Raw genomic sequence first — 26,732 nt, 5'->3', positions numbered from 1 at the left:
CTAAGAAGGAAGGATGAAAAAGGTGAAAGTTAACGGATGAAAAACGGCTGCAAAGTGGTGCATCTTTGTGTCACCAGTTGTCCATAACAACCATTAGATGTCATCTACATACCAACAGGTTGTCTGGACGACATGCCAGGAAAAAGCTGTTTCTGTCCTACTGCCACAAACGTAAACATATACATTTTGCTATAGTCTGCTGGGACTCATAACTGGATCTGTGTGTTTTGATCAGATGAAACCTAAATTGATCTTTTGAATAACAAACACTCCAAGTGGATTTGTCATCAAGAAGACATGGAGAGACCTATGGTCTGTTTGTGTTAGGGATATATTTCATTGCAAAAAGAGTACTTTCTACAGCCATGAATCACAATAAATGTAGTTTTCCCGGCTTCTGACAACATGATTACGTGCTACACTTTACCTGCTCTGTGGACTGTAAAACATTACTGTTTATTCTGAGAAACTCCTGATATGACTAAATACTGACTCCTCTATGACTAAAGAGGTTAAACCAAAGAATGGCTCCTGCAACTCTGAATGCAGTGTACAGTCTAAACATGACAGAGGTCATGCAGACATGTCCTCCTCTTTGCTGTAACCAGGCAGTTGCATTTTTATACACAGTTAAGCTCTAAAACTTAACTGTTTTCAGGTCTGTTAAACAGGGTAAGGGTTAGGGTTACCTTACCCTACCCCTAACCCTACCCTAAATACAGAAAACCTTGTGTTGCTCGGATTTTCTGTCTAAAGTTATAAGTGTCTTAAATCATTGTGGAAGAATGCAGCTTGGTGTTGCTCATGGAGGTAAGACATTCCTTTCTTCAGGTCCTGCAAGTCTTTTAAACAGAACTTTTACAGAATCAGTACAACAAACTGATACTGCAGATGACCCAGTTTGGACCAAGTTTCCACTGTCAGACAGATGGGTTTTCCTTTGACTTTATTCCTCTGGATTGGTGTATAGTCAACACATTGATTGCATGGTGCCCTGGTCATGTGGTTCTAAAAAACCAAGACCACATCAACCCACCATTGCTTGACACCTGTTATCAGGTGTCTGGTTAACTCCAAATATAATGCTGTGCGTTATGGACAATCATTTTTACTTTGATCTCATCTGTCTAAAGGTCATTGTTCCATAAGTCTCAAGGTTCATCCCAGTGTAGCCAAAGGACTTTTTGTCACTATCCTGATATGTTAATTCAAAAATACCCTTGCATTTCTGCTTAACATTCAGTGTTGCAGAGAATCAAATTGTCTGCTTTCTTTTTGTATAACTCAGGTCATGAGACCAAGGCCATGATGAACAACAGCGGGCCGAGGTACAAGCGCAGCCAGCTAGAGAAGCGTCTGAACACAGACGTTCTATGGTGTGTTGCCCTCCTCATCGTCATGTGTCTGATTGCAGCTGTAGGTGCGTAGCAACACACAAAACACAACACACAGTGAACAGTGGGTTCTGATTCCAGATTAACTAATATTAGTTTCTTCAGCTATTATCCTTTAGTGTGATGAGCTGCTCTGAGTTTTCTTTTTGCATTTTCAGGTCATGGCCTCTGGGTGAAGAACTATAGACATTCAGTGTTTCAGGTCGATGGGGAGATCTCTCCAGCCTTGGCTGGGTTCTATGTGTTCTGGACTATGATCATCGTACTCCAGGTGTGCCCAGAATGTTTATTTTAACTACCATTGATCTATTTCAGGATAATCAGATACACATTAGAACATTTTAAAAGATTCTAATTAAACTTAATAAATGTTATTCTTTTTCAGAACAAAATGTTTTTCACATATTTGGCACCAATAAATAAAAAAAAAACTGCCGCTAGTTTAAGTTTTCAAAGGTCAGACTCTATTAGAAAAGGTAACAACTGAGTACATGCTGAATATGTTGGGGGTGTTTTTGATAGACTGCTCTTTATTTTATTGTGCAAGGGAGATAACGATGCTGCTGCTCTGATTGTTGTTGGAAATAATCTTCTGAGAACTCTGCCTAAAGGTAATTAGAGGTACAATCTTGCACCTAAACAAAGGGAGGAGTGTCAGAGCAGTTATTGATCTTCTGACTCAGTAGGAGCATTGTTTGGTAGCAGTTGGACCATCTCTATTCCCTTTCAGTGTGGCTGACAGTCATGGAAATTGTGATTGTCAAGTCTTAATGATTTGCTTTAACCACCGGGGGAAGGCTTGTGACTGCCCAAAACACTCTTTTTTGATGGTTCTTGGAGAAGAGTAGGTGCTGGCATTGCATTTTACATGCTCTCTTGGTCCATGTACCACCAAAGAAAGATGTGTGACCACATCCATGGCAAAGAGTGGATTTTCTTTTCCAGTGATGTTTGATCAAAATCTGGAGGTAGAGTTCTGAATATGGTACCTTTTTTTTAGAAACTTCATGGTTTCATCATAGCTTTTTGTAGAGAATGTGGAGTTTTGTGGCTTCTTCTGCTTTCGCCCCTGCATCATCTCACACCTGAGATTACATTGAAGAATCCAGGAGTACAGTTACCTCTTTTCAGTCTGAGGAAATTGTTTTTTTAACTGAACTGGGGACTCATATACAATGTTGAAGTAGAATCCCTCCTTTTTTTCTACTATGGATCTTGGTCTTGGACTTGGATGATTTTTATTCAAATAAACCAAATGTATCAATTACAATCAACTGTTGTTGGGTCAGTGCATAAAAACATCACTGCTGCATCTTTCAAATGTTCATTAAAGACTCGAAATTGCTTTTGATAACCACATGAAGTCAGGTCAGAAAAATGTATTTTCCTTTAACATTCATTATTTTTTTCTGTCCAACAGGTGCTGATTCCTATTTCCCTTTATGTGTCCATTGAGATCGTGAAGCTGGGTCAAATCTACTTCATCCACAATGACTTGGACTTTTACAACGAACAGTTAGACTCCAGGATCCAGTGCCGGGCCCTCAATATTACGGAAGACCTGGGTCAGATCCAGTACTTGTTCTCAGACAAGACAGGAACACTGACGGAAAACAAGATGGTGTTCCGTAGATGCAGCATTTACGGGGTGGAATATCCTCACGTGGAAAACGGTGTGATCTCTGGAATGTCTTTGCCACCTGTTGGTGAAAGATTGTTACTGCAGAGAGAAATGCAGTTGTGCTAGAAAAGCTGTGTGTCTTGTTGACCTTTGTTTCTCTGTTTCAGCTCGGAGGCTAGAGGTGTACGAGGCAGAGCAGAACGAGGCAGCCGGACACACTGTGACTCTGAAGTCAGTCTGCAGTGGGAAATCTATGAGCTGTCGCTCCCTGAGCTGCAACCGTAGCTCTGTGTCTCTGCACACGCTCACTGCCGAGTCACCAGAGGAGGAGGACCAGCTGTCCAATCATGCTGCGGCGAGGACCGGTGCCTTCTGCAGCCGCATGGTCAGACTCTTGATCATACCATTTTGAGTTCATGATGTTTTCCAGCTCAGATAGGAGGATTTTATCTCTGGGTTCCTGTCATATGCTGATTTATTTCACAATGAGATCCTACACACTACAATCCAAGTGTTTGGAAGCAAAATTGAATTACTGTACTAGGAAAGATTAGCTTCACTGTTATGCCTGGAAACAAAATAGACCTAATTCATATATAATTATTCTTAACATGTGCTAGGATTGTTTTTTCTTAAACTTTACTTTTTCATAATAAAGTTATTTGGGTTTAACAGCAGAGTGGCTTGTATACAATGATCAAATTGTGGTTTTCTCTTACACTTTTGTTGTGACTCTAATAATCTAAACTGTAAAATTAAGACATTTATTCAATAATTATCAAAAACATCAAGATGTAAATAAAGATAAATTGATTAAATTAGTGCAGATCCATGAACAAAAAAAAAGATAATTCAACAAATACATCCCGGCATCCATGAAACTCATTACTATGTTAGTAATTGTCAGTCATGTAGTTATTCATTAAACTGAAAAGTAAGTGAGAAGTCTTTCTGGGCTGAAGAATTTAAAGGGCTGTTAAAAATAAAATAACAGGAAATTTCAAATTAAAGCTCACAGGTAGCCTTCAAAAAACAAAGATGAGATGTGCCGGAGGTATGGTGGATTAGTTGATGTATATTAGTGTTAACATCTATAAGAATTAGTTTCAGGTGTGTTGTTTATTAGAATATTGAAATATTACAAAACTTCTGAAATTTCTTTTTCAAGTGTAATTTTTAAAAATATTTTCTTAATTTCAATTGCAAAGCAATAGATTTGCTACTTGAGTTTTAGGATGACACAAGATGACGTATCTCCTGCTGGGTTTTTGCTCAGGCAAAAGACGTGGTCCCGGATCCTGAGTTGGTGAGGAAACTGAATAGTCTTTGCTCCTCCACTCTGCGACTCAGAGACAGCTCCACTGAGAGCCTATCCACCCTGGAGCTCACCTACATCACCGACTTCTTTCTGGCTCTGGCCATTTGTAACAGCGTGGTGGTGTCTTCACCTAGCCAACCCCGCCATGTAGTGAGTAGAAACTACCCCGATTAAAGGTTTGAATCTTTTAACAGTAATGGTTAAATATGCTGTATTCCTTACAGGTTCCAGAAGCCCAAGCACCTCTGAAGTCTCTGGAGGAAATTAAGTTGATGTTTCAACGCCTGAACTTCTATTCATTCTCCACTCCCCAAATCAAAAGCAGCCCTCGCAGTTTCACCAGCAAGTTGTTCACTCGTGGGAAGACTGGCTCCTTCAACTTCAACACCCCTCCCAGCAACAGTATTGATGGGTCTGATCTGGCTCTGGACACCAGCCAAGAAACTTGCACACTGAAGAGTAAAGTGGACTTGCCTGATAGGTGGGATGGAGAGGATTCTGCAGCGAGGCGGAGCCTGGAGGATCTGGAGAACTTTAGGGACTTAAAAGGAGACGGTGATGGGGCCAAACAGAATGTGGACCTTGACAGAGACGTACAGTCAGACGAGGACAGTGATGATGAGCTGCTGTACGAAGCAGAGAGTCCTGACGAGGCAGCTCTGGTCCACGCAGCCCGGGCGTACCACTGCACCCTGAGGGGCCGCTCGGCCAAGAGCCTGCTAGTGGACCTGCCGGGAATCGGCTCTCTGGTTGTGCAGCTGCTCCACATCCTGCCCTTTGACTCCAACAGGAAGAGGATGTCTGTGGTGGTCCGCCACCCCCTGACAGGACAGGTGGTGGTATACACCAAAGGAGCAGACTCTGTCATCATGGACTTGGCTGAAAAAAGGAGAGGTAGATAAAGACTGAAGAGATAGTTTAGAAAGATTCTGGTTAGAGTTATTTTATGAGCCCATAAGGACTGCATGCAAATGTACATGGACATACTTTAAAGCAGAATGACGTTTCTGCTTTTACTCTTTTCACTAATTATCATAAAAAACTGAAGTTTGGGTTTTCATCAGCTGTGAGACATAGTTCTAATCTAAAACCCCTGGGAAAAAACATTACACTGTTAAATCTACAGTATATAGAAGTTCCACTTTTGTAACAGACACACATCAACTTTTCAGTTTCTTTTTTACTGTGTACACTTTTGTTTTCAGGTTCAGAACAGGCTCAGGAGATCTACAAGCACATCAGGCAGCAGACCCAGAAACACCTGGATATGTATGCTAGAGAAGGCCTCCGCACACTCTGCATCGCTAAAAAGGTGACGTCCTAATAAAAGGATAATAATTCTGTCTGATATCAGGTCTGTTGGTAAGACATGTGATTTTCTTTTATGACAGAAGAGGCTTCTGCTAGCCATCCAAACAATGGCCCTTTTGTTAACTTCATCTTGTTTGCATAAACAGATTCTGGAGGAAGACGAGTATGAAGTTTGGCTTAAGAGACAGCTGCTGGCAGAGAGCAGCATTGAGAACCAAGAGGAGCTGATGCTAGACTCGGCTGAGAGGCTGGAGAACGACCTCACTCTTCTGGGTAGGACACCTGACATTTTGACCTAATCTGAAGCAAAGCTGCAGCAGAATGATAATGGGAAATTTTCTCCTTGGTTACTATTGAGCTTATTAAACCTACTTACTCTGTAAAGTTTTTGAACATTAATGTTCATACCTTGTAAAAAGTGATTGCTGCAAATAAACAAAGGACTGCCAGTCCTTACAATTGACGGCTGGTATCCACTGTCATCTTTTCTCATCAAAAGGTTTAAGACATAATGACAAGTTTTGTTTGCGTCCTTGTCTGCTTGTGCAGTTGAATGTGCAGCACCCACCATATGACCGTTTTTACAGTAAAATTAATTGAAAAGCAATATTAGGCTTTTGTCTGGTTTTTGAAAAGCTTTGCAGAAGCGCACACACAGGTTGTTTTGATGTCTGTCATGGCCGCTTTCTGAAGAGCATGACGTTGTGTGCAAAGAGTCAACAGTTTCTGTTTTCTAAACCTGTGTGTGCACAGGTTGCACGGGGATCGTGGACAGGCTGCAGGAGGATGTCCCAGAGACAATTGAAGCCCTGCAGGAGGCCGGCATCAAAGTGTGGGTTCTCACTGGAGACAAACAGGAGACGGCGGTCAACATCGCCAATGCCTGCAAACTCCTTCTCTCCAACGACCGACTACTGACCGCCAACTGTGGAAGCAAGGTCTGGGACTGCTGCTTGGAAGCCCATTTCAGATGTTCAAACATCTACATTACTGTTCTTCTTCTTTTTCCTTCAGGATGCATGTGCAGCCCTGCTTGAGGAGCTTTTAATAGAAGTCCGGCGTGAAGTAGACGGGGAGGAGTCTTCCTTGCACAGCACCAGCAACTTCATCCTGGTTATCGATGGCCAAACGCTGGAGTGGGCTCTGCAGGATGAACTGAAGGCCAGCTTCCTGGAGCTGAGCTGCAAATGTAAGGCGGTCATCTGCTGCCGGTCCACGCCGCTCCAGAAGAGCCAGGTGGTCCAACTGATCCGGGACAAGATTGGTGTCATGACGCTGGCTGTGGGTAAGGACACAGATGGGGCAACAAAATAACTATCAAAACAACAGGAGAAAATTCATCTCGAGATGTTTTTGTATTTTAAGGTGATGGAGCGAATGATGTGAGCATGATTCAGGTAGCGGACGTCGGAATCGGGATATCTGGTCAGGAGGGGATGCAGGTGAGAGAACGACAGTCATTCAGTTGCTGTAGCTTTAACAGACACAGAATGGCAGCTCTGCTAAAGAGTCTTGAAGAAATAAAACATTTTTCTATCCCTTGGCTTCACTCCACAGGCTGTGATGTCCAGTGACTTTGCCATATCCAGATTCAAACACCTCAAGAAGCTGCTGCTGGTTCACGGCCACTGGTGTTACCACCGCCTTGCAAACATGATCCTGTACTTCATCTACAAAAATGTGGTAAGACCTGCTCACCAGCTATGTGAAAAGTAGCATCATTTCTTTTTAAATTAGCATTGTCCTCTGCCTGCTTTCTACCCAATTATGACACCCTGTCACTGGCTTTTAAAAACGTATTCTGGAAGGGATTTGTAGACAAGACTCCAAATGCTGTGTCCCTGTGTTTGCGTGCAGATGTACGTGAATCTGCTGTTCTGGTATCAGTTCTTCTGCGGGTTCTCTGGGAGCGTCATGATCAACTCCTGGGTGCTCATCCTCTTCAATCTGGTTTTCACCTCAGTTCCTCCCCTCATCTACGGCATCCTCGACCGAGACATGCCTGCAGACACTCTGATGAAGCTCCCTGAGCTCTACGGAGCTGGAGGGACCACGAAGGTGATCCCATGCATGTGAGAGACAGGGAGAACAGGAACAGGCAGTTTTAAGATTTGATATTTCTTATAAGCCTATGTATTTTCCGCTCACTGAAAAACTCAGATTTTTTTAAATTTCAACCGACGTAAGATGAAGTTTGATCCATCTACAGTAAACCAGATGGTTCTTGTGGGTATAAGAATTTTTCATGCTTCTATTGGAAGTTCTAAAGGGTTTTTTTTGTAAAATAAAGGAATTTAAAACTTTTCCACCTTTAATGTGACAAACTTCCTATAGAATTGAAATGAATAACCAAAAAAGCTACAACAACCTGGTTGCACAGTCTTAGACTAATACTTTGTTGAGGCCCTTTTTAACCCAGCTTTAATATTTAGTCTTGTCAACAGGTAAGCAGAAAATCTTTAGATTGCTCTAATTGTAAGGACATTTCTTGTCCAAGGCCTTGTTTGAACCATAGTAAAACTTTGTTCATTCTGTTATTGATGTGGAGGAAAACTTAAAATACTAGTAATGCTGAAGAGTAAAATTGATCCTCATTTTCAGTTTTCTTGCCAAGTCCTTCTTGAAAAAGAGACTGTAGATGTTAATAGTTTTTATCTGGTTAAATAAAGGTTATTACTGTTGACGCCTGAAGGTTTTGACTCAAATTAGTTTGGGAACTTCACAGCATGATGTTGCCAGCACTATGCTTCAGTGTTGGTATATTGTTCGTCTCCTAATGTGTTTTTGAAACTGCAGTTCAGTAGTTATTTCTGGCTGAATGCCCTGCAAGATTTTGGCATATTTTAGATATGCTTTGATGCTCTTTTTTTTTTTTCAAGAAAAGGCTTGTTGTTACCCTTCTCCTTCATTGTGGTTGCCAGTTTCCTGGCAATTTTTGGCAGGTTCCCAGATCATTTGCAATCTCATCTTTTCATCAGTTTTTTTAAACACTTCACTTTTGTATTTCAAATGTTCCAGTTTGTTCTCCAGCTATTGATGGCTGTCTTCACTTTGCTTGATGTAATGGTTTTGACTCATACCTATAAATCTTTTTGGTTTGTAAACTTTCATCTTAAAATATAGCTTAACATATAAATAGTCATATGCAAAGAAAATTACACTGGAACTGTTAAACTTTCCATATTGTTAATTAGATGTCCTATAAGTGGATTTAAAATCGCTCTTCATTTATATATTTCAATGTTTAATTCAGTTATGCAACTAGGATATTTCAGGATTTCCTTCCTTTACTAGGTTAGGTTTTTTTGAGCTGTACTAGATTTGTGTCACACTAAAAGTGTAAAAGTTTGGTAATGATTCATCATCCTCTCCTTTTACCTAGGCAATAAAACCTGTAATTTTACTGGAGGGAAAGATTTAAAACGAGTGTAAATGTGGAGAAAATTGTAACTTAAGGGATTTATTATCCAGCTGTCACCTTTCTGTTTTTGTTCATTGTAAACTTTCTGTTTTAGTTCAAGTCATGTGACAGTGTTGACCCACTGAAGAATGAACTCTAGTGCATGTTGTTTTCTTTACATTGACAACAAAATAGACTAACAGATAAGATTTCCTACAGATCTACATTCCAGCCACGTTCTGGATTACCATCCTGGATGCCTTTTACCAAAGCGTTGTTTGCTTCTTTGTGCCTTATTTTGTAAGTTTTCTCTCTATAAAACCTTTTATTGATGAGTTCAACTCAGGTTGCTTCTCACACTTACAATTTTCTGGATTCTTTTTCCCAGGCGCTGGCCGGATCAGATGTCGGAATCCTGTCATTCGGTTCGCCAATCAACACCTCAGCTCTTCTCATCATCCTGCTGCATCAAGTCATTGAGAGCAACACACTGGTGAGAGCCTCCTTGATAAAAACTCCCCACTCCTCTCCTCGGTGTCTGTGCAGGAATGTCTCTGCAGACTGTGGATTGAACCGTGTCCTCTTTGTGTGTTGCAGACGTGGATTCACATGCTGGTGTTGCTGCTCAGTACAATCTTGTATTTTGGCTTCGTGCTGATCTACAGTGCCTTCTGCGTGGTTTGCAGCCACCCCACCAACCTGTTCAGGGTTGAAACAGTCCAGATGTCCCAGCCTCTCTTCTACATCATCTGTGCTCTCACTACCTTCATCGCTTTGTTACCAAGGTACTGAGCTTCCAGATGTTTTGAACATCACCTCATGAGCTAATGAGCTACATGGTTCTACATCATCATTCAAGTCATGAGCCAAAAACAAAGCAGCACAGTGATTAACAACATGTTAAGTGACAGAGAGATCAAAGCAGGGTCAACAGACATATGCATCTCTTTTATTGCATGTAATACTGCTGTTGCACACAATTGTCTGTTACAGGTGTTTAATGGCTAAAAAGTATAAGAAAAAAATAAATTTAACAACCTTACATGTGTTAAAGACATGTCCATCAAGCTTTAGTGGAGTATTCCTTGCAGGAGGTTCAGTCCTGATTTCAACATTATGTGCTAACCGGAACAGTTAGGAAAATATCATGTTTGAGTTAGAAGGCAGGTATAAACATCCCACATGAGGGTGATTAATTAAAGATTTTGAACATGCTTTGGGAAATTTAATCATATTAATCAGGAATGACATTATAACCACCTGCCTAATAAGGTATCGGTGTACTTTTTGCTCACAAAACAGCCCTGACCCGTTTCTTAGCAACCCCCTGAATGTGTGCTCTGGTATCTGGTATCAAGATGTTAGCACAAGATTTATTAGGTTCCGTAAGTTGTGAGATGGGCCCTCTGTGAGTCAGAAACAAAAACAATAAATTGCAATGCATTCCATTTTCTGACACTTTTTAATCAAAACAAGCCTTAATATCTTCAAAAATCTGAACTGCAGTAGCTCTTCTAGAATCAGAATTAGTTTCCTGATTCTAATATATTAAGTATGAGAAGAGAAATGTTCACATTGCTCCTTGATATATCGTTTCCACTAATAGGGTATGTAATGTAGACCACATGGGATTTGACTTTAATCTGTCAGGGGTCATAGCCTTATACCTGATCGTCATACATGTGGATTTCATAGTGAGGACCTTCTTCTCATGTCCAATGAGAATGAAGATTAGGTATATTAAGTGTTGGGACAGTAGCACCACCTAGTGAGTTAAAGTTGCCATTTTATGGGAAAATTTGCTTTTATCTTTATTCTAAGGAAAATAATAAAACAAATAACTGTAGGAAAATATTTGTTTTCTTCCTTTTATTCTACTTAGTAACATGAATCAACACAAACATTGATTCATGTCTCATATGCCATACTTCTACATCTTTGTTTTCCCACATCAGAGCTTGACTTTAACATTTTACCCATCATCAGTAAAGCATGAAGAGTGTCTATGCAGGCCGCCTTGATCTGGAAAAATAAGAAATTTTGATTTGTGATTTGTAGTATGTGTAGAAAGAGTCAGAGAAAATTGATGCTGAGCACTGAGCCTCTCCGTTCTCTCCTTTCTCTTCTGCAGAATGTTGTTCCGGGCTTTGTTCAACAGCCTTCACTCCTCTGCGACTCTGAGATCAGCTCAAAGGGATGAGGAGGCTGCAGAGCGGTACCGGCAAAGGATGCAGCGCTGGAACATGAAGCACACTGGCCCCAGCAGCCTGCCGGTCTGTGCAGATAATCCCGGACTGGAGCCCAGCGGGGACGAAGTGGTGTCCTGACCCCTCCACAGCAGACAGACACATAAGCTGACACTCAAACCAACGACTGAGATTTTTTGTGCAATAAAGTGTTAATCTTGGAAAAACTCTACAGCTTCTTACAGCTCAAAGAGGACTGACTCTGCCACATGCGACTGGAGCTGTAAAATCCAACCAGCAGTTGAAAACCAGCCTCAGGTTTCAGCCACGAGGAAACTGGAACTGGAAAGACTGGGATGCTAGTTGGCTCGTGTTTACATACATTCATCCATACAATTTAGGAATGTTACGACTGTTTACCTGCTCGGCTTGGGTAAATGAAGGAATAATCTTCGTCTGACTGAATTACTTTTGGAGTCTGCCATTTATTTATTCCTGTAAAAGATTCAGGTTCTATGAGAATCAAGGCTAAAGCTCAACTGGACAGACAAGAATCCAGTTTAATGAACGCAGTCTGAATTAATTACCCTTAATTCAGAAATGAACATTTTCAAAGACTGACAGCACCGTTCTGGTGTTTATAAGTGCCTCATTGCTACTTTATCAAGAAGAATAAAAACAATAATGAATTAAAGTGAATTGCGCAACATTTCAGTGACCTTTCAGAATCTGGGCTCTTGACATTGTCTCTTTTTATGCCAGATTGAATGCAGTTTTATTTCATGTGATAATTTAGCTTTTGTACTGGACTTTGGTTCACTGATTAGTTCTAAACTGAAATAAATTTTTCACTCAATAAACTGCTCCATTTGTGTCAATATTTCAAGCTATTATATGTAAAGAGCTTAACCCAAATTAAAAAATATGTCCTTATCTAAAACCATTTAGGGGAACAATAACTAATCCGCTGTGGTTTATCAAATGTATTTATAGTTCTCTTGAGAAGTTTCAGTTCCTTCATCCTGGGCATGAATGTAAATAACTTCTGACTTATTATGACTTACTTTCCAGGATGGACAGATTTTACAATATGCAGCAGCAATTATTTGTAATATCTAGAACTAACAAACATGATTTTATTTTGAGAATGTTCTCCAATAGGTCCAAGCTTTAATACATACCAAGCTGAGCATCAACCATTCACTAGCGACAGGCTTCTGGCTTCAGTCGTCTTGTCATTGTTTGTAGAATTCATTTATACTAGTTTGTTTCCTGGAATGACTTTGACTTTTAAGCATCGTTTTGTAAATTTTCCAAAAACTTGAGACGTGGGCGAAATTTTTGATGTGTGTTTGGCATCATTGTCCTTTTTGGAACGCCCAACTGAGTGCAAAACCATTAAGCTGTTGATTTATTAATATTCTTTCCACCTAGTGCAAAGCAACTCGCAGCAAAACAGTCCGATAGCATGACGACACTACAATCATGCTTGATAGCTGGTGAAATATGAACCCTTAACTCCTCCAAACACATCTTGCTGTTGTGCCAATAGACTGTCATCAAAACACAAAGCTTATCTACAGAAAGATTTGGATTTTGTACGTAGGCAGCTGTAAGTTTCTGCTGAGCTTACTTTGCGGCAATGCAATAAAAGAGAAGAGCCTTTTAACCCTCACTGATAAACATTTAGGCGGTCTTCCAGGCCTTTCCCAGAACTTGCTGGAGGGATTTGGGATGGTGGTATGTGTAAAGGAAATGGAAATTTTTTGTGACACTCAAGATATATTTTGAAAATGTGACTAGATGGAGAAATTCCTGGGTTTATCTTTTAGACCTGGAATAAAATACCAAAATAAAATTATATTTTATTTTTATTTTATCTTGTCTACAATTGCTACTCAGTGGTGGTTGTTGTGTGTCTTGTCTCTATGCTGCTGTAACTGCGAAATAATTTCCCTGCTGGGATGAATAAAGTAATTCTATTCTATTCTATTCTATTCTATTCTATTCTATTCTATTCTATAACTGCACTCCTGGGCTTTGCATAGAATATTTTTGATATTTTGATTAATGTGTTACAATTTTTAACATCTATGGACTTTTTGTGAAGTGTGTCTCAAAGGTTCCTGACAAATTATTCCAAACAAAACCTATAATCTGAAACATTCCTTGTTAAAGTTTCACTTTAAGAATGTTTTGGAAATATTCCTGGAAATTTCCCTGATGATTGTCTGGAGTTCACAGCAAATATAAACCCAAGCTTTATCTTTTTTTTTTTTTGTTATTTCTCTGTGGGTTGGTATTTTTGGTTGTGTTCATTCTTAGCAGTTCCTGTCTGAGTGGTTTTAGGTGAGCAGAGAACTGGAAATGAGCAATTCCAGTGCCCCTCTTCCCATTAAGGTATGCCTCGGAAAACCACAACCTCATTAATGGTGCTTCTCTCCAGAATATCATTCCTACATCAAGATCCATATAGCCTGTGATTTAACTCACAGGCAATTTATTTTGTACAAGAAAACATATCGAAGGTTTATGAGAATTCAGAGGTGTTTCATGGTCACAAATTATGTAAGGTGCTGCCTCAGTGTTTGCAAGTTAATTATTTATCTCTCAGCCAAGCTCCACTGATAAGAGCTGTGTAAATATTACAATGTTTAATGAGAAGGCTCTGCCGTGTCTCTGAGCTCATTTCCCTCCTGGGCGTGCCAGACTTACAATGACTGCTTTCACTTCCCTGTGCAGCTGCAGACCTTCCAGAGTATCTCAGAAGCCCGACGTGGCGGCAGACCCAGAGATGAGTGTCTACAGCGATGCTTCCAATGACGACTTGTGTGACGAGTTGGAGACTTTGGGGTGAGCTTATTAATCTCCTGACTTTTCATTTTACTTCATGTTCAACACAACAAGCAGCTCAAAACTGCCCTGCCTTCTCACAAACAGAGGATTTTACCCTTTGTTGTAGCCACTGAATATGGATTATACTGTGAGTAGACTTGTTTTGAATACAATCATTTGTTTGCATTTGTAGATTATGTGTTGTTTTCTCTCGAGAATTGTTTAATATCAGGAATAAGGTGTGGACAGCATAGGACCATAAAACACTGTTTTTCATGATCATAATATTCTATGGATTTTGAAGAAATAAAACAAATTAAACTAACTAACCAAAAAGCGGTGTTCTATAATTGTTTTCTCTTGAGTGAAGGAGAATGTAATTACCATCAGGTGTTTTAAACTTTAATCCGAAAGTCATTATTTAGTCCCTATTTATGAGGTGGGAATTTGGCATCTTCAGTGTTGCAGGGAGAGCTAGACTGTCCTCTGAGGAGTTGTGCACTCTGATTTGTCCTCAACTTCAGAAAGTGTTTTGTAACTATCAGATTTACACGCTACTCAGCCTGCCTGTGGGTTCAAAAATTAACAGTTGCAGTGCCCCTCTTCCCATTAAGCTTGCCTCGGAAAACCACAACCTCATTACTGCTGCTACTCTCCAGAATACCATTCCTATGTCAAGATCCATATAGCTCCTGGTCCTGGCAGAGGGCCTGGAACCATTTTGGATGGATAATGAATTTTGTGTAGTTTCATAGACACATTCTGCTATGTATATTTTAGTGATGCTGTCACTAAATAATTCTTAGTCATGCTGTGTTTTATTTCACATGAAAAATGTTAATGCCCATTACTTCACCATGCCATTACTTGTAACTGTTGGAAGTTGTTGGAAGCAGAACATGTGTCAGATTAGTCTCTAATAAACACAGTCTGCTTTAACAGCCGGAGACATTAGACACTGGACACTGAAAATAAGTTTCAGCTGCTACTTTAAGTGGAATCTAACTGAAGAAAACAGAGAAGTTGTAAAATGTTACCCTCTCTATCATGAGGTGTCCATAAAACCCAGTACATTGTAACCAATCAAATGTAGTAAAATAAAACTTGTCTTTCAAGTTTACAGACAATATCCTGAGCTTATGAATCCGTGTATGACTGACCCAAATCAGATCAGTGTGGCTTTTTTATCGTCTTTTTCTTAAGCTAGAAATGACAGTTTGTCTTTACAGAACTCCTCCCCACCTTTGATGCAAATGGAGAACTTTCACATCCTTTTTTACTGGTTTCATTTACATCTGTGGCACATTCATACTTATGAAATCTCTCTAAATTTCCTGTACAGATCTCTGCTGTGCCTGTTGTTCTTTCACTTTGTCCAAATTTCAGTTTAAACCTCATTGACCTTTCAATAAAACCATAAATGTTAAGAACATTCTCATTAAGCTCATCATCCTTTGTGCAGCTAAAAGAAGCAAGTGGAAAAAAGGAAGACAGAAAAATGCAATCAACTATGCAGAACGTTTAAAATGATATATTCTTAAAGCAAAAGGGTGAAAGAAGTTCTAATTACATAACACGGGTAACATAGTGTGAGGAATAATTTAATCTCAAGAACAGATTTTTTTTTAGCTTAGTTTAGTTAATTTAGTATTTTGAACAACAAATCTCTAAAGTTGTAATTCGTACATGGGAACACTTGTGCAGAAAACAAGTTTGTATTGTTTCACAGGTATTGTTGAATGTTTTTCAATGAATAATATTGGAACACTGAAGGTGCATTGTGACATTATAACACCTGACAGCTTCATTTATAAACAACAAAAAAACTTATATAGGCCAAAGTCTGAATTGGCAGGGAAGATCAGTGAGAAAAGGGCAGCCCTGCTAGTATTAGCTGTGTTAAAAAATAAATAGCTAATTTAAGCTTAAATAAAGCCTGAATGAATTTAAGCATTAAAAAAACAAAACCTAACATTACTCCTTTGCCTTTCCTTAACGCCTACTTCCAGTCAGCTACTAAACAAATATTTACCTGCTCAACATATTTAGGACCTGCTGAAAAACTTTATGGTTTCATGCAGACAAACAATTGCAAATCAAACAATACTGTCTGCATGAAACCATAAAGTTTTTCAGCAGGTCCTAAATATGTTGAGCAGGTAAATATTTGTTAAGTAGCTGACTGGAAGTAGTCCTGGAATAAAAATCATTCCATTTTTGAATATTTGGGATTAAACTCTATAAGGCTTCACTATGTCTTAGTTTATTGCTCACAACTTAGTGCTGGGGAATCAGGCTGTTCAAATCAATGTGTTTATTTCTATTAAAACATTTTTTTTTTTTTTTACTTTCATGATTTTCATTGGAGGTGGTACCACTATGACCTGTCCCGGCATGCTGCAGAGGCTCTCCTCCTGTCCAATGGAGGAGATGGGAGTTATCTCCTGAGGAACAGTAATGGCGCTCCTGGCTGCTTTGCCCTGTCTGTCAGGTCAGTCGTAAGCCAGAACTAAAAAACACTAAAGGAGATTGTTTCTCGTACAGGTCAGGAGATTACTAGATTACCACTAGAATGTATTTCATGTTTCTTTGTTAAACTGAAAGAAATAAATCAGAAACCAAGGACTATAGACATTCAGGCAATATATACTGTATGTGTTGAATCTCCATGTTTGGCAGATGCAAAACAGAAAAAAATCCTAAATTATGAAATATTTTTTTCATTCTTTGAAACACATAGAGCAAAGGATTCAGTGAAGCATTTTCATGTGACACGCAGAGACAACGTCTACATCTTTGGGTTTAACGAGTTCCCAAGCTTTCAGGACTTTGTCAGCCACTTTGCCAACCAACCTCTCCTGGGAAGCGATGCAGGTATGAAGATCTAGATTTTTTATTCACCGGACTCACCAATAAAACACGTTCTATTCCATACCTGATTTCAGTCTGTCCGAAGCATTCAAAGGAACCCCAGTTTTTATACGAATAGGAGTTTTATAGGAAGTGATCCTGAGTGTTAAGTGTTTTCAATGTTTGTTTCAGTTCTCTCCATTGCAATTTCATTTTTTTCCCAGCAATTATTAAGGAAAAGCAAAAATATGACAAAGCCAAACCAACATAACAAAAACTATCTATACAAACTTACTTTCATGGTTCTGTTTATTGGTTCACCTTAAAGTATCTTTGCTGCAGTAAAGTTTTAAACTGTTTGTATTTAATGTTTCCATGTTGAGTTTTTCTAACCTTAATGGCTTGATAGTCTGAGTTAGTGGTGTCTAGATTAGCTCCACTCTAAACAGGAATTAGCTCTAAAACATATTTACTTCTGGTTCAGTGGCATTCTTGCATGGGAATGCTGTTCAAATGTTCCACTTTCTAACTGTAGTTGGTAATGATATTGATCAGTAATCTGAAAAGAACAATCATCCGTCCTATGTGCTTTGTTTACCCAACACTGGGTGATAAGGATTAGGCATTAGAAAGAACAGTACGAGTACACCTCTTCCCATTGGTATATGCCTCGGAAAATCACAACCTCCTTTTAGTCGCTTGTTTCCACAATTTTGTTCCTAATTCAAGTTCTATATAACTCACGATCACTCATCCATCATAGATGGATGTATAAATTGATAGAGGAGGTAGAGTATTTGGAAGTTTAGCAAAGAAAACAGTAATTTAACTGACAATCTCACAGTAGGCAGATACTGTAGTTACTCCTTACATCTTCTTATTTTATAGAATCAAAAGTTGAGTACAAATGTCTGAGGGGGAAATTATGTAAAAAATGTAACTTGCTCTCTGTCTTTGAACCAGGGACCCTCATTGTGCTTAAGAGTCCATATCCATGGCGTGTGGAAGAGCCATCCATCTATGAGTCAGTGCGAGTTCACACCGCCATACAGACGGGCCGGACAAAAGATGATCTGGTCCCCAAAGCACCATCGGTATGATGAGAAGCTTTGTTTTCATTTGTATATGTTGTTTAGGTTTATAAACTAGTAAAGTTAATTGGTATGGTTGTGTTTGATATAGGTGTGAAACTTTATGATTAAAAGAAATTTACTTTTTCACTCAATCCCAACTTGTAATAAACCTTTCTTTCCAAAGTTTACCCAACTTTTTGTGTATTTCAAGCTAAATTTCACAGCCAAAATATGCAATGTCAGCCAATCAGACGTTTTTAAGGAAATTATGTCCAGAGGAAGTTCTGCATTTACATGTTCCTCATGTAGTAGGTGTGAATAGATGTAGAAGTCAGTTCCAGTCCTATTTATTACATTCTATGCTTGTCTCTAATGGATCCAAGCTCTAAGACCAAGCAGAGCCCCCAGATGGAGATTCAATCAAATAATGAGTGCAGAGAGATTAAAATGCCTTTCTGAGTTTGGCCATTTTTGTTTAAAATAGATTATTTTATTTATTTAATTTAAAGTTTAAAATTTTTGAGGCACAAATTTTGGGTGTTTGTTATATGTAAACATATAATAATGAATACCACAAAAAAATAAAGGCTTGAAATGTATTTTCATTTTATCATTTGTGGGTCTTGGTTGGTGAATGAAGTTGTCTCCAAACATTGCTTCAGTTTCATTTAACTGGAAAAGGTTTTTTATCTTAAAATATTACTCCTGCCTTTCTACTGACACATAGTATGTCATTATAGCTGGGAACCAAGGAAGGCTACCTGGTGAAACAAGGAGCAATTGTGAAGGTGAGAACATTGAAATAAGGCCATCTCTACACATTGGAAAAGCAATCATCGGATACTCAGATACATTTATCTGAAACTGAGATTTCAGTTTTACTATGACTTAGCTACTTAAAATCTAACTTTTACTCTTAATTTACAGATAAATTTGAAACTTGTTTTCTTTTTTTTGACAGAATTGGAAACAAAGGTGGTTTACACTCCATAGAAATGAACTTAAGTACTTTAAAGACAAAACGGTAAGATTATTTCACATTCCAGGTTAATACTTTGATATAACTATTTGACAGGTTAATTATTTGATAAATGGTAAATGTTAGTATGTGTTGTCTGTTGATCAAGTTAATCCATATTTGCATCTAATCAGTTACACTGTTCCTTGTTGCAGTGTGAGGAACCCATTCGGACGCTGGATTTAACATCTTGCTCTGCAGTCCAGTTTGACTATTCTCAGGACAAAGTCAACTGTTTCTGGTGCGTAACTTATTGTGTTGCTATGAATCTTTTACTTAAGGAGCATTTGTCATTAACGAATGGAAAGAAATAGCACAAAAGGGTCAAACATAAGATTTAAGCAAAAACAATAATAAGCTGGAAGTCAAACAAATTTTACAGAGAAGTACTCCAGTGTTTTCCACAACTCCACAACCTTTTGGGTTCTGGGAAAAGCCCTCATTATGTCAAAACTTTTAATGATTCAACCACATATGACTTAAATAAAGACACACCTTTTGGTGTACTCTATGTTAGTACAACAGTCTCAAACACAATGCTTCTTTGTGTGATATCACGGAAAATATCTAAAGAAATCAAACAAGATACCAGGAAGAGAACTGCTAGCTTTGATAAGAATAGTTCATCCTTGGAAACAATTTCCAGATGACTGAAGGTGCCATGTTAATGCATTTAAGCAATAATGTACAAATACAGTCACCATGGAATAGGTTCTCTGTCCTAGAGATGAAAGTTTTCTGGTGTAAAAATAGCATCTCATTCCTAGCAGAAGAAAATCCTGGCTAAAGCAGGTTACATAGTGTCATTAACAACAAAACAAGTAATTTAAAAAACATGACCTGAGAGGCTCGTCAGAGATGAAGAAGCCTTTACTCAAGAGGCAATGTAAAAAGTTAGACTGTATTGGCAACCAGTTACCCTAATTTTTGAAGATATATCTTATACTTGGATGAAATAAAATTTAAGTATTTGGCCACAATGACTATTGTTACATCTGGAGAAAATAAAAACTAAAGCTTCTAAGCTAACTTTCAAATACAGCATTATCCGAGGAAGTGTTTTGCTGCTGGAGGGACTGATGTACTTCCAAAAATAAATGACATCAAAAGGAAAGAAAACATTGAAGTAACATCCCAAGATGCCAACCAGGAAATTGTCCCAGTCCAGATTAGGCTTCTAAGTACACTAAGCACTAAATATACCACCACATTTGTTACAAAGTTGTTTCATGGTAACTAAGTCAATGTTGTGAGGATAACCAGAATGTTACACCCAAGTCATGAGGATTAGAAGGCAATTCTGCCAAATACTAAAAAAAATGCTTTAGAACTTTTGAGTCTGAAAGAGGAAAACTGTCCAAAAGATTTTTTTTTATTTTTTTATTTATTGTTATTTTTTTTATTACCATTATCGTGGGACTTAGCAAAGATAAATAATTTGAATTGAAACAGGATGTGTTACATCTGATTTAATATCAGACAGTGATATTTAATATCTAATGAAAGTTCAGATCACCGCTGCAAGCTGGATTGTACACTCTGTCTTCCAATGATATAAACCACATGTAAAGTTAAAAAAGAAATTGGACTAGGAACAGAACAATGTGGAACAACTTCACATTCAGACTTTAAACATTTCCAAATGGCTCTGTGGGGCATACGAAAAATGATATGCTTCTGTTAATGTCAAGAGTGAATGTGCCAATGTGTTTCTATGTCAAAACATGAGACCTTTGCAAACCAAAATTAGATTTTTTTTAGATTTTGTTCATAATCTCCAAAGTGTAGAAATAAACAGAAAAGATTTGTGCTGTCAGTAGATAAGCTACACTTTGTGTTACTATTACCACTTCTGCCTCCTTAGCTGTGCTACATTTTCTATTACACAACTCATGTTAAGCAAAAAAAAATTGCCACATTGTTTCTGTTTCTTATGGGAAAAAATACCGTTTTTTCTTTTGCTCTGTGCTCTATCCTGTGTGTTATCCTGGTTTACACATTGTTGTCCCCATAACCTCTTTATTGTTTTACAGCAGTTTGAACCCCTCCAAAACACCCACAGATATAAACAAAACCCTCTTCTCAGTTCTGAGTTCCCCATATTGACTTTTTTTTTCAAACATTGATATTTTTTGTGCGAAAAAAGGGAAGTTTAAGGCGACAGTGGAGGAAACTGACCTGAGTTCCAGCTGTCGGTACAGTCATGTAAATAATTTCACATTCAACCCATCTGTCTTAACAGGAAAGAAGGGATTTGTTTTTTGTCTAACCTGGCAAAAATAATTTGTTTGCTTTTATTCTGTAAATTGAAACATAAGAACGAGAGAAAATGTAAAACGTAAGAGTTAACAAAATTGAGAAATGTGTGGAGAAAAAAAGTGACTTAAAGCAAAGCTGAAACTTAAAGAGGAAGCTGATAAAATAGACAAAAAACTAACAATTGAAAGAGGAAGACAAGATAACAAATAAAGTCCCCAATGAACAAAATGAGAGCGAGGTGAGGAAAACAGAGCAGAAATTTTTAACAGATGAACATTTCAGAAATAATCTGGAAACAAACTGCAGCTGACTGACTTTATTAATTTTTTATTTACCATTGTTTTTTAGTTCTGAACAGACATTTTCTACTTGATTTAAAACTACTATGTTTGCTATGCCTGTCTCTGTGTGTCTACAGTCTCGTGTTTCCCGATCGAACATTTTACCTCTGTGCAAAGACAGGAGTTGAGGCAGATGAATGGATTAAGATCCTCCACTGGAAGCTGGTGAGTTCCATCAGACTGATTCACACGGATTATTTAATCTGTGGTACGGTCAGTAGGAAAAGAAATATAAGAATATGGACATCATTCATCTTTTTTTACTACCAAAATGTCCAATTTCTGGGAAAAAGAAGGAAATTAGAAATGCAATCCTTTGCATTTCTAATTCGCAAAAGGTTTCTTTAAAAAGGAGGCAAAATGAAACCTGTAATACCTAAACCTCTCATTGGCACCAGAAAGGAGCCAATATTTACCAGTTTTATCAGAGGGAATTACATGGATTGAGCAGCTGAGGGAAAGTCCATTATTACAACACATTGTTTTTGGGTCTGAAACATTTAAGCCTATGTACCATAAATCTACTTCCTTATTACTGTAATACGATTTCCTTTCTTGCTGCTCCTCGTCTCTTCTGTTTCACAACCACTAAATAGGAAATTTGCAACCATTGCTGGAAAAAGAAAAAAAAAAAAACAAACGTGGCTTTTTTTTTAAACCATCATCATTTCTGAATCCAATGTTCTCAAATCAGCTTTTGTAATCTTTGCTTTCAGTCTCAGATAAGAAAAGGGCGATGATGGTCATCCATGAAGAAACAGGAAAATAGCTCCATTCTCACAGAAGATACCAGGATACCTGAAGGAATGAGACAGATCTGGAATATGTTGCACAACACATCTTACAAGAGGTCTTTGAACAACCTATTGAAGGATTTTAACAGCTCTGTAGAGTTCCTGAACTAAAACTGTATGTACAGCAGTGTTCTCACTGAAGAAAAAAAAAAAACATTTCAAAATTCACACAAATATGTTTTATGTAGATAAAAAAATTAATTATTTTGTTACAATGTGCACTTTCAAAACAATGTTAACTGTGAACCTAGACATGTCAGTGTAGTTTTGATGGACACAGAATGGTTTTGGCTGTATTTGACAGTTATGACTGACTTGTAGCTTTTGTAGACTCAACAGGGGAATGAGGGTAGAAGCAGAATGTGCTTGAAGCATTGTATTGCAGTCAGAACCAGTACCGATCACCGGGTCAGATTGTTTTATACATGTTTGTGATTGTAATTATTTGTTCATCTCAAGTGGGAGTAAAACTTCCTGAAATGTCTCTGATAGATTAAATAAAAACTCATAATCAAACTGTTTGTCGTATATCTATCTTTAATTTTCTGATGAAAACAGACCTGAGAGTCTGTTTTCATCAGACTCTCAGGTTGTTGCAGTTATTCTGACCCACTCTTCTTTGCTGCAGACAAATAAAATATTCAATTATGAATACCTAAATAAGAAAAAGAGGCAGCACCATTTTAGTTGTCAAAATTTCAACATTTATTCAGACTTTAACTCAACAGAAGAATGAAACCTTGGCAAACAGAGCACAAAGTTTATTTAAACTGATCCACAAACAATGAGAAACTACAGAAATCTCCCCAACATGACATAAACATCTCAGCAAACCGACAGGAATATGATGAGTTGGGAGTAATTTGGTGCAATCTGCTGCCGATCTGAACTCATGTCACCTCGACCACCTGCCTCAGATTCTCTATTAGTGGAGCCAACTCCTTCTCCAGACTCATGATGAGGCCTGAGGACACAGAAACACATCTTAGCTCAGCTGTTGTCCACCTTTTAAAATGGTTGTAACAATGCATTTTACCTGTGTTGGCGTTGCTGCTGGCGATGAAGCTGATAACCAGAGGGAGCCGATTAAACTGCACAATCTGTTCAGCACAAACATAACATGGGATCATGGAGGCAGAATATCAAATCCTCAGCTTAATCCAACATAATGGATGCAGAGCTGATAAACCAGCAACACTGTATGATGCCATCATGTCAACATGGACCAAAATCAAGTACCATAATCAATATAATCAACTAGAGGGTAAGATGTTATTGGAAACTGCAGACTTGGGTGCTGATGTGACACAATCACAAAACATTTTTGAAATTTGAAACATAAATGTTTTTGTCATTTAGGAACATTAAATGGAGACCACACAACATCTAAATGTGCTTTTTCAGAAGGTTTTAAGAAAACACAAAATAACCACATGCAGATTTACGTATTTGAGTATTTTCAAGAAGTCAAAGTTGCATCCTGACAAAAAACGCTAGGGGTTAATACTATTTGTGAAAAAAAACATTCACTGTTTCTAGTATTAACGCTACACTATGATTTAATCTACAGTTATGGGAAACAGCCCCCCTTACAGCTACTTGTACCACCTTGTCTAAAGCACTTTCACCAGAACATTTCTCTCTGACTTTATCAGTCTCACATCACTGTGATAGAATTTTGGCCCACCTTTTTTCCCAGTATTGCCTGACCTCATTGAGCCTTGCAGACCCACATATGTACACATCTCTCTTGCTGTGCTCCCACTATAACATTTCATGCAGAAGGAAGTCTGGTGGAGTGATCATAACTCATTGATGCTATTCTTTTTGCAAACACTCTATTGATGCTTCGCTCAAAATAATCATCCTTTGGGTAACCCAATCTTACGTCAAGCTTCAATTGTCAGAGAGATGATCTCACATTTCACTCTCACCCACACACACACACACGCACACACCCACACAAGTGTTTGTGGTTGACTCAGTGCCTGCTAAACGAGCCTGAGTCTTCCGTCGTTTTTTTTGCCATTGTGTAGACAAGACATTAAGAACAAAAAAAGAAATTAAATATGTTTGAGGAGGTCAAGTCTAACACCAGAATATTATGTATCTTCTAACCTGGTAGGAGTTGTAATAGCAGATGATGCTCTTGTTTTTAGAGAGGCCAAGCTTGCTGCCCTGATCCGTAGCAAGAGCAAAGGTGGATAAGAAGCCAGGTCTCAGGGCATGGACTGGGGCGCTGTCATTGGCAACTGCAGGGATACAGCATTCATCCACATAAGAGAAATAGAAACCATCTCAATCATTCATTTTGGATTATATGTGAAAAATATATGCAACTCATATAATACATTTAAAGGTTATCAAAGCATTTCCATTACAACAACTGTCACAGGAGTCCCGGTCTTACCTTTGATAACTGGAACACCATCTCTGTCTGTGACAACAACAGCGTGAAGACCTTCAACACTGAGGAGAACAAACAGCTGATTTAGCAACTTTGAAGAAACCCCGAACTGATAACTGTGATTCTCCAACACCACCAACCTTTGCAGCTGTTTGTACAGGTATCTCTTTAAATCCTGTAGAAGAAAAACAAGTTGGAAACTGGATTAAACAAAATGGTTCATAGGTCTTTCGTGGGATCTAATCACAGTGAGTAAACCAGCAGAAGTGCTGAATGTCAAGGGGCAGACAATGTAACAAATGAAAGAGCTATATCAATTTTCTTTCCTTAAATATGGCTCAGTTCAAAACTCCTGATCTAAACTAGTCCTTTACATTTTACTTCCAAGTTACCAGCCTACTCTATAACCATTTTACAGTAAATTAAATACAGACTTTTTATGGCCCCATTCTGAATCACCGATAATAATATTAGATCCTTTGGTTGGAATTTAAATTGATCTGGTCCAATTACTGTGGATCTGGTTTGAAATTTTGATTAAAAGAGTCTGAAAACCAGAAGTTCAGTGACATTGTCCCATTTTGAGTTTTGACTGAGTGGGAATTTATCTGTGGCTTCTCCAGCAGAAACTAAAAACCCTTAAGGATTGAAGGGTTGGAGTCAAAAATCAAGTTATGACAGCTAAAACAAATGCAGCCCCGTTTGTTTCAGATAAAAGCACCACCATTCACACTTGGCATTAAGATCTGAGCAATCAAGTCTTAGTTTCTTGCTTTAATAAACATGTGCTGATTTACTCAATTACACAAATAATTGAGTAACTATAACACTGCAATGCAGATTTTTATTATGGTTGACAGTAGAGATTTTACTAAGAATTACCACAACATACATTTAGTCCCACAAACAGGGTTCACAGTACAGAGAGCAAACATGGCAGCTGTGTCCTATAATGCAGTAATTGATATAAACATAAATTGTAATTCCTCATCCTTTTTATTGATTTTTTTTTTACATGTTTCTGAAAAGATATTTGCTTGATCCCCAGCAGCAGAGTTGGTGAAGAATGTGAATGTTTATGAAGAACTCTTCAAATGATAAACAGTTGGATATATCTAGTCTGCTATGTCTACAACCCATCATGAGACTCCTGACTGACCCAGTGATTCACGTAAACAGAAGCAAACAGCGGAATAAAGTCATTTCTTTCGTGCCCCAGCATTTAGTTTTCCATCTTTACCCAAACGCACCAGGTCTTCAAGCTTAATTACATCAGACTAAAGGATATTGACGATCATTTATAGATTTGACATAGTGTAAAATATCTGTTGAAGCTATTAGAAGTAAATAAACCATACTCACATCTGCCATGATGTGTTTTTAGCCCTCTTTCTACGACTCTGTGGAGAAAAACAAAGTTTTAACATCAAGATATTTTAACAAACGAAGAGAAGCTGTACGTTTCTCCTGGTGCAGCTTTTATGTTAAATATAACATGCTAACATGGCAGCTAAGTTTAACTTCGTTCGTTTACCAAGTTCAGCCACCAACAGCTCTTAACGAGCATGTAGGTTTTTACAACAAACACCAAAAACAACGATTTAAAAGATTTTACCTACCTTTAATGATTTTATCTCAGATTTCTACATGCTAAACCAGAAGCTAACATCACATGACAACCTGGTTTCGTTTCCGGTATTAGAGGGTGGAGCGTTTATAGACGCTTTTCCGCATAAGCGCTGAATCTTACGTCAAACCCGCACCATATTGTGAGTGGCATTTTCAAAGTAACATCATTACAGGACTAGTGTCGACTCTCAGGCATTCACTATGGGCTGCATTTCAACTTCTGCCATCAGGATAGAGATACAGAATGACTGTGTAAAACCTATAGGCCGCTGTTAGACTCGTAAATTTCAGCCTGT

At 38.3% G+C, this 26,732-nt stretch overlaps 3 protein-coding genes across 6 annotated transcripts in view; 2 read left to right on the top strand and 1 right to left on the bottom strand.

The window, feature by feature from the left end:
- The window catches only part of atp10d (ATPase phospholipid transporting 10D (putative)), a 32,275-nt gene extending 19,171 nt beyond the window's left edge, over positions 1 to 13,104 (top strand). For 2 of the 3 annotated variants that reach the window (XM_023352682.1, XM_023352683.1), the window contains 17 exons: positions 1,289 to 1,420; positions 1,553 to 1,665; positions 2,815 to 3,067; positions 3,183 to 3,400; positions 4,292 to 4,483; positions 4,558 to 5,227; positions 5,539 to 5,645; positions 5,791 to 5,917; positions 6,398 to 6,582; positions 6,659 to 6,929; positions 7,010 to 7,086; positions 7,202 to 7,327; positions 7,502 to 7,702; positions 9,264 to 9,344; positions 9,433 to 9,537; positions 9,642 to 9,829; positions 11,176 to 13,104. In XM_023352682.1, the coding sequence (XP_023208450.1) occupies positions 1,289 to 1,420; positions 1,553 to 1,665; positions 2,815 to 3,067; positions 3,183 to 3,400; positions 4,292 to 4,483; positions 4,558 to 5,227; positions 5,539 to 5,645; positions 5,791 to 5,917; positions 6,398 to 6,582; positions 6,659 to 6,929; positions 7,010 to 7,086; positions 7,202 to 7,327; positions 7,502 to 7,702; positions 9,264 to 9,344; positions 9,433 to 9,537; positions 9,642 to 9,829; positions 11,176 to 11,371 (3,242 nt within the window). In that variant the 3' untranslated portion in view covers positions 11,372 to 13,104. Of the gene's footprint in view, positions 1 to 1,288; positions 1,421 to 1,552; positions 1,666 to 2,814; positions 3,068 to 3,182; positions 3,401 to 4,291; positions 4,484 to 4,557; positions 5,228 to 5,538; positions 5,646 to 5,790; positions 5,918 to 6,397; positions 6,583 to 6,658; positions 6,930 to 7,009; positions 7,087 to 7,201; positions 7,328 to 7,501; positions 7,717 to 9,263; positions 9,345 to 9,432; positions 9,538 to 9,641; positions 9,830 to 11,175 lie in introns of those variants that run through there. The other variant, XM_023352684.1, reaches the window with a different exon arrangement.
- Positions 13,105 to 13,936: 832 nt separating this feature from the next.
- dapp1 (dual adaptor of phosphotyrosine and 3-phosphoinositides 1) lies at positions 13,937 to 22,914 on the top strand. 2 transcript variants are annotated; one of them, XM_023353374.1, is made up of 9 exons: positions 13,937 to 14,083; positions 16,434 to 16,556; positions 16,845 to 16,939; positions 17,879 to 18,009; positions 18,729 to 18,776; positions 18,950 to 19,012; positions 19,162 to 19,247; positions 21,684 to 21,771; positions 22,323 to 22,914. In XM_023353374.1, exons 1-9 carry the CDS (start codon positions 13,947 to 13,949, stop codon positions 22,344 to 22,346), a joined length of 795 nt encoding a protein of 264 aa, XP_023209142.1. In that variant the 5' UTR covers positions 13,937 to 13,946; the 3' UTR covers positions 22,347 to 22,914. The 2 variants fall into 2 exon arrangements, with proteins under 2 accessions (XP_023209142.1, XP_023209141.1); XM_023353373.1 differs by having other exon boundaries at positions 16,806 to 16,939.
- Positions 22,915 to 23,081: 167 nt separating this feature from the next.
- Positions 23,082 to 26,516, bottom strand: lamtor3 (late endosomal/lysosomal adaptor, MAPK and MTOR activator 3). The gene is made up of 7 exons (XM_005797727.3): positions 26,427 to 26,516; positions 26,170 to 26,207; positions 24,948 to 24,982; positions 24,811 to 24,869; positions 24,519 to 24,652; positions 23,437 to 23,500; positions 23,082 to 23,364 (listed from the first exon to the last, which is right to left on the bottom strand). Exons 2-7 carry the CDS (start codon positions 26,176 to 26,178, stop codon positions 23,291 to 23,293), a joined length of 375 nt encoding a protein of 124 aa, XP_005797784.1. The 5' UTR covers positions 26,179 to 26,207; positions 26,427 to 26,516; the 3' UTR covers positions 23,082 to 23,290.
- Between the last annotated feature and the right edge of the window lie 216 nt (positions 26,517 to 26,732).

This window comes from Xiphophorus maculatus, chromosome 19, assembly GCF_002775205.1.
Source record: "Xiphophorus maculatus strain JP 163 A chromosome 19, X_maculatus-5.0-male, whole genome shotgun sequence".
NCBI lineage: Eukaryota > Metazoa > Chordata > Actinopteri > Cyprinodontiformes > Poeciliidae > Xiphophorus > Xiphophorus maculatus.
Note: the sequence above shows the minus strand (reverse complement) of the source record. Positions and strands in the feature narration are given on the sequence as shown.